This window comes from Diplotaxodon limnothrissa, linkage group LG8 (genome assembly GCF_057381915.1).
Source record: "Diplotaxodon limnothrissa isolate DT_005_m linkage group LG8, D_limnothrissa_male_GT1.1, whole genome shotgun sequence".
Classification (NCBI taxonomy): domain Eukaryota; kingdom Metazoa; phylum Chordata; class Actinopteri; order Cichliformes; family Cichlidae; genus Diplotaxodon; species Diplotaxodon limnothrissa.
This window is the reverse complement of record NC_140603.1, coordinates 13558789-13573943: the sequence shown is the minus strand read 5'-3', so window position 1 is coordinate 13573943 and position 15155 is coordinate 13558789. Positions and strand designations below refer to the sequence as shown.

At 39.8% G+C, this 15155-nt stretch overlaps 1 protein-coding gene across 1 annotated transcript; it reads right to left on the bottom strand.

Annotated features, from left to right (window-relative positions):
* Positions 1–221: 221 nt before the first annotated feature.
* LOC146626457 (vesicular glutamate transporter 1-like) lies at positions 222–13014 on the bottom strand. The gene is made up of 13 exons (XM_085360577.1): positions 12953–13014; positions 7163–7415; positions 6017–6135; positions 5804–5918; positions 5613–5700; positions 5409–5495; positions 3720–3856; positions 3122–3271; positions 1913–2045; positions 1058–1168; positions 809–936; positions 640–709; positions 222–514 (listed from the first exon to the last, which is right to left on the bottom strand). The coding sequence occupies exons 1-13, from the start codon at positions 13012–13014 to the stop codon at positions 222–224; spliced, it is 1746 nt and encodes a 581-aa protein (XP_085216703.1).
* Positions 13015–15155: the final 2141 nt, after the last annotated feature.

Sequence of the window (15155 nt, the reverse complement as noted above, 5' to 3'; positions counted from 1 at the left end):
CACCATTCTGCCACACAGCGTATAACGACTGCACTCATGCACAAACACATTTTACGTTTACTACTGTCTTCATCTCTACTGTGCAGTCTCTGTGAAATTCTTAATTTATGATAAAATAGTCAGACCTGCTGAAAATTGTCCATCCCCACATTCCCACCAGTTTTTTAATGCCATTGAGTGAAATTCCACATTGCTGATAAACTGTGTCTGCTGGCTTTACGTTATAACTCTCGGTCGCCCTCTCCTCCGTAAAGATAATTATTGGTTCCGGCTGGTTGGACATACTCCTCAGTTTTGTCCCAGTCTGACACCCAGCCTCCTCCTCCTCCCCCAGCCATGCCCCCTCCGTTGGGATCCGATGCCTGGTTCGTGGCTCCGTAGCCCGCTCCACCGCTTGTGCGATACAGTTCTTCCGTCTCATTTGCAAGCTCGTCCTCGTCCAGGATCCCGCATTTCTCGTCACTCAGCTGCTCTGGCTCTGCCCAAGATTGTTTCTCTCCAGATGCAAAAATACCTGCAGCAGACACACAAACTCACTGACTGTTAGAGCTGACAAGTATACAGAGTTTTGCTGAATTTTCCTCATTCAGAATTTTTGTAGTTGATCCGGTTAAGCACAAGAAAGGAGACTATGCATACCATAGAACATAACACCTCCATAATGAACGAGTGAGGCAATAAGAAACACGCCCTGCCACTCTTCTCGCGTCTACCAGGAAAACATGAGAGAGAACCATGAGAAAGTTGATTACACTTACAAGCACACATTATTATCAGTTAGAGTCACAAATTCAGAAACAGTTCTCACCTTATGCTTTGTCATGGCACCGACTATAAGTGGGCAGACCATCCCAGACAAGGTGCCTACGCCGTTGGAGATACCCATGAGGATACTAGCATACCGCGGTGCAATGTCCAGGTGGTTGACATTGAAACCTTGTGAGGAACCATTAATATTATTACCATCTTGTGATAAAAACAGAACTATGTAGCTGCTTAACTTTCAGTTGCATATCATTTATGATTAAAATCTTTGAAGGAACACTTCATATTTCACCTGAAATGGCGAAACCAGAGAAACCCACAGCCAGGACCAGGAATGTAATGGCAATGCCTTTTGTGTGTGAAAAACCAACTACCAGCAGCAAGGTAGCCTCCATCCCAAACCCTGATGCAAGCAAGCAAAAAACAGACATATAAATAGTTTTAAAATATAACAGTGTGAGTGCTTATTTTGTTGCCTTGTGTTCACACTTTTCGCTAACCGAATGGGCCTGGAAGTCTTGTCGATTGGTTAGAGATAAGTGCCTTGCAAGCTTCTGCATTTCACTTTGGTGTTTGCTGTTTGGTTTCTCTGTACAATGTAAAAATAGCGGACAGTGGCAGGGCTTCTGTTATTGGTGAGTCATCATTTGCCTTATGTGGTAAATGACTTCTCACCACAGTCGTGTTACTGTGCTTGTTTCTTCAGTGTCGCTTGACTCACTTCAAAGTTAGCGCATGCAGAAAACAACATAAAATTCAAATAATTTTATGTAAGATTTTGAGTATGTGCCAATTTAACCTCTCAAAATTAAAGGACCATATATACCCTGCTCCATAAACAATTAAGGGAGCACTTAGTTATTGCATTGTCAGTCTGTCCAGTTTGGAAGCATAACCTGCAGCCCTTACAGGCTGCACAGATAATGAGAGTCCATGAGCGTGGCATGAGAGCTCGATGTCCTTGAATGAGACCTGTGCTCACAGACAGGTGCTGTGTCGATTGACTGGCATTTGCCAGTTATTCTTCACAGATGTGAGCACGTCCACATTGCCCTTGACTTCCCAGGCTGTTTCTGTCCTGTCAAATGTGATTGTTTCATTTATGCAAGTTTTCGTTTTCCCTTCCCTTTAGTTGGTTCTTTCTTACCTCCACAGTTCATTAGCTTCCTGACATTCGTGGTGGTCATGATGTGGTTGCATCGCAAATAGTCAGCAATCTGGCCACCAATGGGCACAATGATGGTCATAACCAGATGAGGAAGAGCAGACAATATCCCCACCTAGATGAGAACAAGAAAAAAGCCTTAACAGGTGCAAAACATCCATGGAAGTTGGCACAAACAGTGCGATCTCTGCCATGTTATTGTACGTACATTCTCAGAAACCTGGGTAAGGAAATATTTTACATTTGGACCCAAGACTGTTCACCACTCTATCGCAGCAACTTCTGTCACTACAGTTATAATCTGACTGGACTGGAGCTCAAGCTAACGTGCTTATGAGGCACAGAAAAGTACATATTCATATAGTTTCTTCCAGACTTTAAGGTGCAGTTTTGAAAGACAAACTACATTCAAATACAAAAACAAATTTAGAAAACTCTTATTTTTCACCAAGATTTTAAATAAAAATTTAAGTTCATTAAAGGTCAAAGTTGAGCTTGAACATAAATGTCAGCAGTGTAGATATAGCATATGCAAAAGCATGGAGAGAGGTGTACAACACACTTTTTATTTTGTCAAGATAATGCTCTGAGACATCAGAACGATGGCTGACATCAGGATCTTGTAATAAAAAATTCAAGGTCCAGGATCCTTCCTGCGGAAGGAACATAGAGAGCATTTCCTGTCAATGGGCAGTTGCACTCTGTGCATTCTCCTGTTGCTTATTTGCAGCAGGGTGGTGCAGACCATTGTAATGGTGCCAGAATGGCTCTAGAAATCCTCCCTAAAGCCATTGTTCTTCTGGTACTCTGGTTTCCTCAGTCAAACATACAGGATATTTAATTAGTGATTCTAAATTGGGTGTATGTGTTAATATGAGACAAAGCTTTGAATGACCAATAACACTAAAATAGAAATGCTTCAGTGTAACAGCCTATAAATGAATTGATATTAAAAAAAATGTTCCATAGAATAACACAATTTAAAAAATTAAATTTTAGTAAATTAAGGTGAAAAATTGTTGTCAGTGCTTCATGATTTGTCAATATAAGGTGTGCAAACTGCAATGGTACAAATGAGGACATTTAAATTTACCACTGCAGTGGCAAGACACGCAACCAAAGCTGCAGTGATGTCCTTTATTTTCTGATATAACTGCTGAAAGGTTTTTGCTTGTCGGCTGCACGTGTTACCTTGCTAATTTCAAACCCAAAGACCTCCTCAAAGTAAGCAGGCTGGCTGATGAGGAGCAAGTAGAAAGTCCAGCTTCGGCAGAAGTTGGCTACGATGATGGCATACACTGGCATGGAGGTAAAGAAGGCCCTCCACGGTGTGTTGAATTTCTGTAAGGGAAAAATGTGATGATGATTTTAGTGATTTTGTAAAGAAGTTCTCTGATTTTGTCTCAAACGTGTACAGCTCTTTGCTTGAACACGTAACTAATTAATTTCTTAAATGTTTTCCTTTGAAACAAACGAGCATCACAAACGACAACAGAGCAGGGTGTGTGGAACTGAGTTTTGCTTGACTGCAGATACAGAAATGAGTGCTAACAAAGAGTTTCTAAATCTGTCACTGTGACAGATAAACAATTGAGCTTCTGACTCAGTGTTTGCTTGTTTATCATCTCCGTTATCTCACTTTGAATCAGCATATAAACTCATCTATTTTTAAGAGGGTTTTTTTTTTTTTACGTGGTTTCATAGCAATCCTGTAAACTAGTGAAATGCCCTTGAATGAAGTGCAGTGTTTTAATTGACAGATCTTGAGAAATCTGTTGCATGTACTGACCGTTACTGTAAATTGGGCTGACTCGCCAATGCTTTCCTCAATGTATTTCCTCTCCTCCTCGGTGATGGTGGGGTGAGCTGCCGGACTTTCATACGAGACCAGGATCCAAAAGCAATACCACATAACACCAAAACTTCCTGGGGAAGGAACAGGCAGATTGGAGAAAAAAGATTATTTTTTTACACACTAACTCATTTGTTATTACAATACTGTGCAAACAAAGACCCCTCATTTCTTTAGATTCTTCTTCCAAGTACCCAGACTTTGCTGTAACTTTTAAAAGTGGTCTTGAGCAATGGTTCTTTAGCCCTCATGAGTTTTTCTTTAGACGTCGATTACTTTTCAGGCCAGTTTTTGTACCCGTGCCTGACTATGTTCAGAAGAATGTGTTTATTTGTTAAGCCACGTGACACTGAGCTGATCCGACTCGAGGGATGAACCAGTGTTGTGTCTACACATTGCTAGTACAAATAATTTGCTCCATTTCTATACAAAAAAAATATTTTTTTCCACCAACAAAGTGATTCGCAAAAACCTGTCTGCTGAATCTTTAAGCACTCAAAATACTTGAGATGTGCTGAGCATATCTCAGCATGCTGTGCAGTGCTTCCTTTAAAAGTTTTGCCGAAACTGGACAATTGCAGGTCAAAAGAGGAAGCGGCACATCTAAAAAAAACTATCAGCAAATGAAGGCGATCCGAAAGTCCTTAAGAAAGAGTAAAAACGTTGGTAGCACTTCATAAAAGTGTCACACGGTAAAATAAGTGCTTAATTAAACATTTATATATCATTACTCCTCCTTAGTATGTGCTTTATAAATACAGATATGTTTATCTGTCTGTTATTGTTACATCATGTACAACTATCACTGGTATTACATCACTACTAATAATCATAATAACATTCATAATAATACATCTGTTTTTATGAATGTCAAACTAATGAGGAGTAATGCTGCAAAAATAATGAATTAAGCACTTGCTAATACCTTAATAATGCCTAACACTGTGACTTTAAGTGCTCCCAAGAAATACATCAATCTATTGTTCACTGAAGCTTCAACAGAGTTTGTCTCAGTGGGAGGGTGGCTGTCAAGAAGACAGAAGGGAAACAGGGAAAACACACAGTTGTGGATTGGCCTCCCCAAGTTTACCTCAGCACTAATTAGGAATGTAGGATCCCCAGAGAACAAAACAAAAGGCAACCAACATCCAAAGAAGAGCTTTGAATGTCCTTCAAAGAGTTCAGATTTTGTGTGCCAAAGAATCAAGGTAGTCAAATATTGACTTTCAACTTTGTTACAATTGTACTGAACTATTGAACTAAAACTGTTTTTGTCACATATGCTGTTTCAATAAATTGCTGCGCTGTCGAAAAATAAAAAGAACTAAGGCATTGCTCAAGATTCGTTCCACGGTACTGTGTCCGAACGTATAACAGTTTTGACACGACATGTGGTGTAATTTCTTTTTTACCATGAGACTACATCCTTCTGGTATTTATGGCGCTGGTCTGTTGTGGTTTTCCTTTTCTCATAGTTTCATTATGAGTGAGGCTCTACTGTGTGCGTTCAGTGTCGTCGCAAGCATCCGCATTTTCATGTATCAACAACAGTTAGCTTATTAGAAAAATGCATATTCATTCCAAACTGAAGGGTTTGAAATGAGGCCCAGGTTAAAGGCGTCTTACCATACACATAGAAGACAGATGACCATCCTGAGTACTGGACTAGGATTCCAGCTAATGGCATGGCAATCACAGCACCAGCATAAGAACCTAAAACAGGAAAATTTTGATTTTATTTTGATATTGTTTAGATATATTTGTTGTTAATTGTCTTAATCTATCACACATTGTTTGCAGGCAGAGCAGGGCCACTGATCACGGACTCACCACAAAAGGCTGTTGTTGCCAGGCGACTTCTTTCAAGAGGTGGTGCCCATTTGGCCCAAATACCATGACATGCTGGGTATGAAACTCCCTGTGGGAATAGGAGTAGAATGTAGGAATTTGCATGATTGTAAATAATCTCAACTGCATTATGTAAACAGAAGCACATTGCACTTCAGGGGAGAGAGAAGCACCTCCACAAGTCCTTGAAAGATCCTGACAATGATAACGCAGCCAAAGTGCATACGAGCTGCTGTAGGAATGAGCATGTTCAGGAAAGATGTTGCCACTATAGCAAAGCCAAACACCCTGAAAAAGAAACAAAACACGGAGAAGAAATTACCCCATTGAATATGCTGTGCGACAAAAGCTGATTATTCCTTGCACGGTGCAGGAGGTTAACAGACCTGTTTGCTGCAAACTTTTGACAAATGAACCCTCCTGGGATTTGAGTTACAATGTATCCCCAGAAGAATGAACCGTGGATCATTCCCACCGTTTCAGGATCCCAGTCAAACTGTGCTTTCTGTTGGGACACACAGTAAGACACATCATTTAAAATCATATCTGGATATGTGCAGATGAGTTATTCTTTCACTTCTCAAAAGCAAGACTGTATTTAACATCATCTAAAAGTGGACATTAGATAATTAACAGTAAATAAGAACCATAAAAAAACAGATGCTGACCACTACTGACATCTGCTGACCAGCCACAAGTATTCCACCAGATCTCTCAACTATATCAAACATTCACTAGCTGGGCCCGCGTCCTCATGTTAGGTTTGACAACGTTTAAGTAGGTAAAGGTGAATGCTTGGACACGAATTGAGCTGCGGTTTGGGGGGGGCCTCAAAGGGAACTGCCGGCGGCTCCCAGGCCTGGCAGATCCCCGTGTACTAAATAGCATTGAAGAAGTTAAAGAACTGAAAAGGGGAGGGAGGGTGAGACACGTAAACAAGAGGGAATAGCTTGTAGAACTGGGGGAAGCTATAGATGAGAACCGGAAGCAGCGTGTTTGGAGGCGTGGTCCAATACTTAATATCTAATTATATCAAACAGCTGGAATTGGAATAAACCTTTTTCATAGCCAGTATTTTGTTTTTACTCTGACTTTGTTTGATTTGGTGGGTTGGTTTTTAGGATGCCTGCATTGTTCAGTCCTGGTTAGTTGCGGAAATTTGCTCTTCTCTTTATGACTAGTTAGCTTGGGATCATAGGAGGTGCTGCCTTCAGGTGATAATACAGAGAGAAATCATTTTCATGAAAGTACTGCTGTGTTAGTTTTAATAATCTGACACTTTGTTACGCTTACTCGTGTTTTATCATTCCAGTCAGTGTAACATTTTCTCATGTTGTTAAATCCTAACTCAGCATTTTATGAGTCCATTGGACATATATAGTCATATGTAGGGTACCTAGCACAACCCCCCATGGCCAAAACAACCTTAAAACAACATAAACATAAACAGTCATATTACACAATATGTAATTTGGCTGTGTCACTTCAGGGGAGAATTTAACATTAACTCAGACTCATCTGCTGTCACTCACCACTATAACCTCCTTGTTGTCTTTGAAGATGGTGTGGCTGTTGACCATGCTGACGATAGCCACGCCCAAGTTACACCGGATACCGAAGGAGATGCAGAAACCAATGCCAGAGAGGATTGCGATGATGTAGCGCCTGGGCAGACCGAAGCACGTGCAGTCCACCACAGGCATCTCCTTCTCCTCCACCAGCTCTGGCCGGCCCTCTGCCGACAGCTCGATGGTCTCGCCATTTTCCTGTTTCTTCTCGATGGCTCTGAGAGGAAAAGTGGGTAGATTAAAAGTGTCATCTACATTTAGGTCACTTTATTGTTCCTGTATCACAAATCTGACAAGTTATCTTTGAAGAGGGGGTAGATAAACTGTATTCTTTAATAAAGACAAAAATATTTGTATTTCTTATCTCTTAAGCATAACTTGCTAAAGAAATAACCTTGAAAATACACAACAAAACACTCTTGCATGCAAATGAGTCATTTCAAAAAGCTTTCTCCTAGCAGATAGTATTGTTTACTGATTTATTTAAGCTAAACAATGATTCATAAGTGACAGGAAATAACTAGGTTCAACAGTTACTAAGTCCTGAAAGCCTAATGCATGTCATTGATTTAACTTCGGAGGAATCAGTAAGTGGGCCTGAGGTTTTCCAATCTCCTGCTGGCACAGTGAAAACAGATCCTGAAAAGCTTGTTGACTGACAACTTGGCCTGATGAAAGTGAGTGGGTTTAGATGTTCAGACAGTCCTCTTGGGTGTCTGTTTGACTGCTAAGTCAAGCATCTTAAAAAAAAAAATCACAGTCAGCACAAATGTCCATTAGCATCCCACTGCTGGGACCTGCTGTTAACACTTTAACTTATCACATTAAGTTAATACAATCAGGATTTCTGCGCTGCACCCTCACAGAAACCGCCAGCAAAAAAGAAAAGCCTAAAGCAAGCTGCTCTTCTGCCTCACTGCAAAACCCTTAGAAACCACACGGACTGTCAGCCTCCGACAAGCATCAAATATGCATCTAAATGTAGCAGTCATCTATTAAACATGACATGTGAAAAGCTGAGTTGTAAGATAAGACCACTGCAGGTCCAGCTCCGATTGCAGAGATGCACAGAGTATGGCTATACTTCGCCAAAGCACATCCACAAACTCAAACCTGCAGCTTTTAGCCAAAAATCAACTGTGCAAATGTAGAGCAGAGATCATGGGAATGTTTTGTTTGACAACTTGTACTGAACAAAAGGAGATTAAATGAACCAGATTAGCATTCATAACCGACTCTTCCTGATTTTTAATTACCCACAATTTTGACAGGTTAGGAAAAGACTAGAGCAGGTTATGATACTGTAAATCACATTCATTGTATGATTACATGGAATGCAACAAACACTTCAGTGAAACAGTGACAAAAAAAAAAGCAATCATGGAGGCAATAATCAATAAAAGTATCAATAAAATCTAATTTATATTGGATGTATAACTATATCCAGTTTTATCTTCTTAGGGTCAGTGCATCTAAAAGCCACAATAGTTTCTATGTATTGTTTCATGTTTCAGAGGTGGACAAGTAGAAAGTGACAGATCAGTTTTTAGCTCATCCAGCTAAAGGACCAATGAGTTCATGATGCCGTTGGTCTAGCCTGTTAGAGCGTTAGTCAGATCACACTTGTTATTAATCTCTGGCTCTCTTCTACAGCAAGTCCTTCATCCTGTCTTCTTCCTCTGCCCCCAACCAATCAGATTTTAGTGAAACTTAAAACATTGATCACCTAATCATGGTCAAGGTCACATTTGCCATTTTACAGGCAGTATCTTATAAATTGTGAAACATTGAGCTGGATGAGTTACTACATCACTGCCCTTTAGGTTTTATATATACAAGTGAGCAGCTTCTATTGACCTGGATCAGCCATGCAATTTGAAAACCTCTTCCACTGTTGTATACGTCGCTGTGGTAAATGTGATCACAGTGAACCTCTGATGCATCACCATACTCTTCCTAACCAAACAGACATTGTGATCATTGTAATTATTAAGGAGACTGAAGGATGGCGTGAGACATTCAAGACCAAACACAAACAAAGCTGATAAAATTATCCAAATCAAAATATGCACACAAAATAACCTTTCACACGCTGAATTTTGTACAAAAAAACCCCAGTCCTGATGGCACATTTAAGTGATTCTTATGATTCTGATGCTGTAATATTTTTTTCCTAGATTTAAGTGTATTTTTATCTAAGGTCACTGAAGGTTGACAAACAAAGGAAATCGCAGAAGTGACTAGGACATATGACAAAACACCTCAGGTCAAAACACTTCCCAGATCTCTTTTTTTGTTGTGAGTAAATCTGTGTGTCATACTTGCGATATTCAACAACATTTAGAGCTTGTTCATCTAGTGGCAAAAGCTTTTATAAGTACATCTGTTGTGTAGGCCCTGGAGTTAAGGCAGTTGTTTATATCACGCTATGTAATATATTTCCTGCAGACTTTAAAATGACATGGTTATTACCAGAGAACTGCTGTGAGGCCATTTGTGTTCCTGCCAACAAATCTGTCCAGAACATTCATACAAAATACCAACACGATTGAAAACAGCTATGCCGTTATAAAACATGCTCTGTTGGTAACTGTAAGCAGGGGTTCCAACAATCTTCAACACCGATCAAATATTAATGATTTTCGTTGTTAAATTATTCATATCGCTGGCTCTCTTGGACTATTTCTGTCTGGGCTGGCCTCTCTCGTCTTTCTTCCTGTCTCCTTTTCATCTTTAACTCTGCTCCTTACCGGCATCTCCTCTGACTCACACATATTCTCACACATAATTCACAGCAGTCCTTCCTTATTTTACACCAGTTTATTTCCCTAGTGTCCATATATGTAGTTTTTTTTCCACTAGCTGTACACTTGTAGTGCTTTCGGTCTCACTTTACAGTAAAGCTCTCTCTACTTATGATGTAATTTCTCAACATTTGCCATGTAATTTTTGTCATTTTTAAGCATCTCAAAACACAACTGACATTTTAAAAGGAAAGGTATTATTAACACTGAGCATTTCTATGCAATTAACATATTTTGGGTATTTTAGAAGAAACAGCCAATGATGTTTCTTCTTCTTACATTGCAATTGCACATTATTGTTAAGGGCATAATGTGCATAATAGAATATCATAAACACCCCTTCTTTCATTCTAATTACACATTGTTTTGGTGCGCAAGATGTAATATGCTTCAGAGTTGTCCTATCTGATTAAGGGGGCACTCCAAGTCATTTATTTAGAAGGTATGTCCACCAGAAAACACAATAAATGAAGTATAATGCAACAAAATGTGGACAATCTGAAAAGGGGAGATTACACCATACAGCCAAAACTGCTAACAACACTGTGTAAAGAATGAAAACGTGTCTGTATTGCCTTAAAGTTTTGTATTATATTAGAAATAGTCACATTATAAATTGTGCCTCCTTCTAAATTAATCTAAAGGTGTTCAACACTTCAAAATGCAGGTCTCGTTTCCTTTAAAACCTCCTTGCTCTGCTGCACTGACATTTTAGACTCATTTGGAATCAGTTAGTATTTTCGATACTGAATATTACACCCTAGACTAATTGTGGTGAAAGCATTTTGACAAATTATACTATAGGTCAAGGACTTTATTATAAAGGGCCACTATATTTTTAATTTTATACTGTATCAGTTGCAGTGACTTTTCATGACTGACCCCAGGTTAAGGAAAACCCGTCGTAATCCCTAAAAGCTGCCTGACCTTCTCTCCCTTTCTCCCGTTACACCTTGTAGAAAAGCCCAGATTGAATCATTCCTGTGGAACAATTGAACTCAATCCCAAAAAAGTAAAAGTTCTGAATATTGGAGTATAGCAGAGCTGAATTCTATATTTCCTAAATCAATACAGTTCCGTCAGCGGGTTAATCTCTTAATTCATACATCAAGGACAAATGTAGGGCAGACCGTCAACTCGGACACCTTGGAATAATTGATTAGATAAGAGAAAGTTGATGGTCTGAAAATGCTCCATGGCATTAATACAAACTTAGTGAACTAAGTCTCCTAATATAAAATGTTAAAATATCCTCTATCCGCTCATGTGGCAGTTATAACGGACGAAGGAAAAAAGTATTAGAGAGTTAATCATAAAATACTCTCGAGGAACGAGTTTTCCAGGTAAATGTTTTGAGGATAAAACCTGAGATAAATAAGAGATTCAGAGTGTCTTTGAGTCAAATTCCTGCTTAACCTGAAAATAAAGACAAGTACCAGCTGTCTACTGTGATCACTGACTGAAATCACAGACGATCGCGTGACTGCTAATTTGCGCTAATCAATTTTGAAAAGAAGAAGATGACGCTTGAGAAGTAAACATCAGGCGGAGAGTTGTATAATAAAACAGGCTAAAGGTTTAGTCATTTACAACAAGTAAATAAAGAGTCATTTTCAAATGTAAGGTGCGGATTTCGCGTGCGGAGAGTCGGAGCGGTCAAGCAGGCCGGTGAGCCTTTTACGCAAAGCAGCCAGGTACAGCACGTGAGAGCAGTGCGCTCCAGTGAGATGACCTGCGCTCTCTGCCGCAGGCCGGGTGTCCTAATCCCGGCTATGAAGGGGGGGGGGGGGGGGGGTGCGCGGGCGAGGGACAAGATGACAAGCTATGTGGCTACTAGAGAGGAAGAGAGACGTGGCCAAGGTGTACGCCCTGCAGGGATTTACGTGGGCCGACAGCTTGGACAGGGAGATGCTATTTCTGGAGGGGATTTAAGTGTTTAGACGCTGCATCAAATCCCGAGAGAAAGAAAGGGGAGTCCACCTATGAGTTTCTTGCTATCAGATAACTGCCCAGGTTCTTACACGCTATTTCTCAGGAGTGCCCAATGAAGGTTTTTGCTTTGTTTTGTTTTTTGCCACCGAGTGTCAACGGAATTGGTTGCACTGTCGCTATAAACCTATAAAAGTGTCCCAATAAGTCATTAAAATGATACCGAGTTCTTAAATGTCTGTTTTTCTGTTATTCTAACCGATATATAACAAGTTCTTATGACAAAATAGCTGTTTTTTTGAAAGAGGTTACTGTCTACCAATGAGATGTGAGATGACCGGCTTCTTAGGCCTGCTTTACGCTAAACACACAGTTCCTCTTTGAAGAATAATTCGAGCAGATTATCAACATTGTCTAATCTCTAAAAATGGTAGAAAGTGAAACACAGAGTTTTATTAGTCTTTCAGAAAATTCCAGATGGACACCCCCTCCCCTCACTCACACACACACACACACACACACACACACACACACACACACACACACGGTGTGGATCCAAATATCGATCCAGCGCGTCATCTTACACTGAGAGAACATTTTGAGCCTGAAATGTAACTTCATTCTGTTTTTTTGTTCTTCGGGAACAAAGAATGATACACACTGCTTATAAAAGAGAGTTTGAAAATCAATTTGGGTTTCTTTTTTAATCTCTTATCAGCTACTTTAAGTCGCCAGTGCCACATACAGCGAGTTATTGTGTACACATTTCTTATATGAAAGATTTATAAGCGGACACATATTTCCATATTATTGATTCGGGCCTCTGGACATTATATTTCTTTAAATCTTCTTAATAGAAACACTGATAGACTAACAGGCCATGTTTCAGCATCAGTAAGAATGAACTTCCCCTCAGGTCCGCAGCTTAACCGCTAAACACAAAGCTCCTTTTTAACATTAAAGGTCATCCAGCAGATGTTTCTGCTCTGTTTCTGTTCCCCGAGGAGGAGATTTTACATACCCGTATATTTTCCCAAGAGTTTTGGCTGCCACGGCCTTAAACCTGTCCGGCCGGACCTCCATCCTCACGTCTCCAGGACCGGCCCAATGTGCAGTCTCTGCGCGCTCCCGACTGAGCGCACAGCCTTTCTCCTCTGCTTCCCGGCTTCTTGCTTCTTACTCACATTAAAAGAACCGATTTGGTTGGGTCACCAGCTTTCGTAACTCACGCTTTCATGTGAAACGAGACTCGTAATTAGCGACAGACTGTCCAGAGATTTGACTGAGCCTCCTTCAAGTCCCTTTATATAAAACCAGTCGAATATGCATGTTCAGCCCCACTTTTCCGGATACCCTGTCCAAACAAACTTCGTCACACTGTTTGGTGTCCGTAAAGGTTCACAGAGAGTCGTAGGCAACTTTCGATAAGATTCATATCCAAACGTTGTCTCTGGCCATGGTCCTGAAACAGATTACTGCTGCCGCTAATCTCTCCAAGTGTGTAGTGAGAGGAAGGTATACGGCACTTCCTTCCTCGTTTTAAGCACCGACTATCCAAGCCGCGGCTATTCTTGGACTGCACAAGCCTTGAATGGGGAGTTAGTGTAAACACTGTCCCACCAAGAATATTAATAGAGTTTCTGGGTATTTGTAAGAAGGTACGCAGACTCACCTCGGGACAGTGGTTGTGGATTAGATTGCAGGTTTTTTCGCGTTTGTGACCAGAAATAAATTTTAGAAGGATTGAAAATCAATAGAACATCACAAATGGAGGAGGCGAGTCTTGATCTCTTCATGATCTGCACCTTACCAGCAGGGACAGAGGCAGGGCTGCTATATGTCATTATAAGTTAATGGAGTCACTTATTTGGTGCGTATTGGCGAGCTGCTTTCTTTTCGAGACATTTTTTGTTACATATAGAAATGTCTAAACTAGCGTAAAACAGGCTTAATGTAACTGTATACTGTAGATAGAAAAAGTGGAAAAAGAAAAACTGCATTGAAGTATTTTATGTATGTGGGTCGGTCTTTTAAAATCACATTTTCGTTTGTCCATCAACAAAAGTGTCAGTATTGATTTTATCTTCCAGTCTCTTTACACTGGAAGTGCTGCATATACAGCTAGGTTCATGAGGATTTGGACAATAGGAGCTCTTTTTATAAACAGTCCCTCATTTTTAGAGGCTCAGATGTAACTTGACAACTGAGTGAGAAGCAGTTTCGTGGCATTTCTTTACCTTGAGAAACTCGCCATTGCGTTCATTGTTTTATAACTGTGCCTGATTGTTGATTTGGCCACTCATAAAGTTGTTGCTGCTTCTCTGATAGATTTATTTGGGCTTTTTTTTCCCAACCCAACAATGGCTTCCTTCATATTAACCAGCATCTCTTTGACAGTTCCAGTGAAAACTGCTTAAAAGTCTGTCATTAATCTTCAGCCTCTGAAAATGTTGAACTTTGTTTGGCTTGAATTTCCTAAATGTAATGTTATTTATGTTTGTTAAACCCCTGAATTAAAGCTGAAAGTCTGCAATTCAATCACATCATGGTTGTTTGATGTAGGAACCACTGTGGTGGTGTGCAGAGACACTATAGAAAATCTTCTTACTATCTAAATATTAAAGATGTACCTAACTTTATATTTTCAAAATCATCAAATATAAAGTATTATACATAAAATATCAATTCTGAAACAGTAGTCAAGATAGTTTTAAAGAGGCAAAACACCTTTCCCAGTCCAAGAGTCTGTATTCCTTTAACATGCACAGATTAAATCAGGCGTGTTAGGTTTATTTTGCTTAAGTCATTAGTTAAACTTGCACTGCAGCTCATGAAGTAATTCATGGAGCTGTAATTGTTTATCACAAAACTCGAAAGACATATTTTTTTTTAAATTTGGAGAGTTTATTTTCTAATTAGAGGGTGGTGCAGCTTTGATAAGATGCTGGAAATATCTAGTTTATTATGTGTAATAAACAAAAACACGGCAAAAATGACTACAGTTCATGCATATGACTGTGAATGAGAATAATGGGCAGTGAGGTTAAAGGAAGTCATGATTAACATTAACAGAACTGGATGTGAAGGCGCCGTATATCGCTAAGCTGTGCCTTAGTTTCCTCTTTATTTTACTGCTGTTGAGTAAAATCAAAAATGAGTCTATGTGTACAAAAAAACAACACAAACATTCAAGTAACTGTAACTACTCCCTTATCCATCATTCA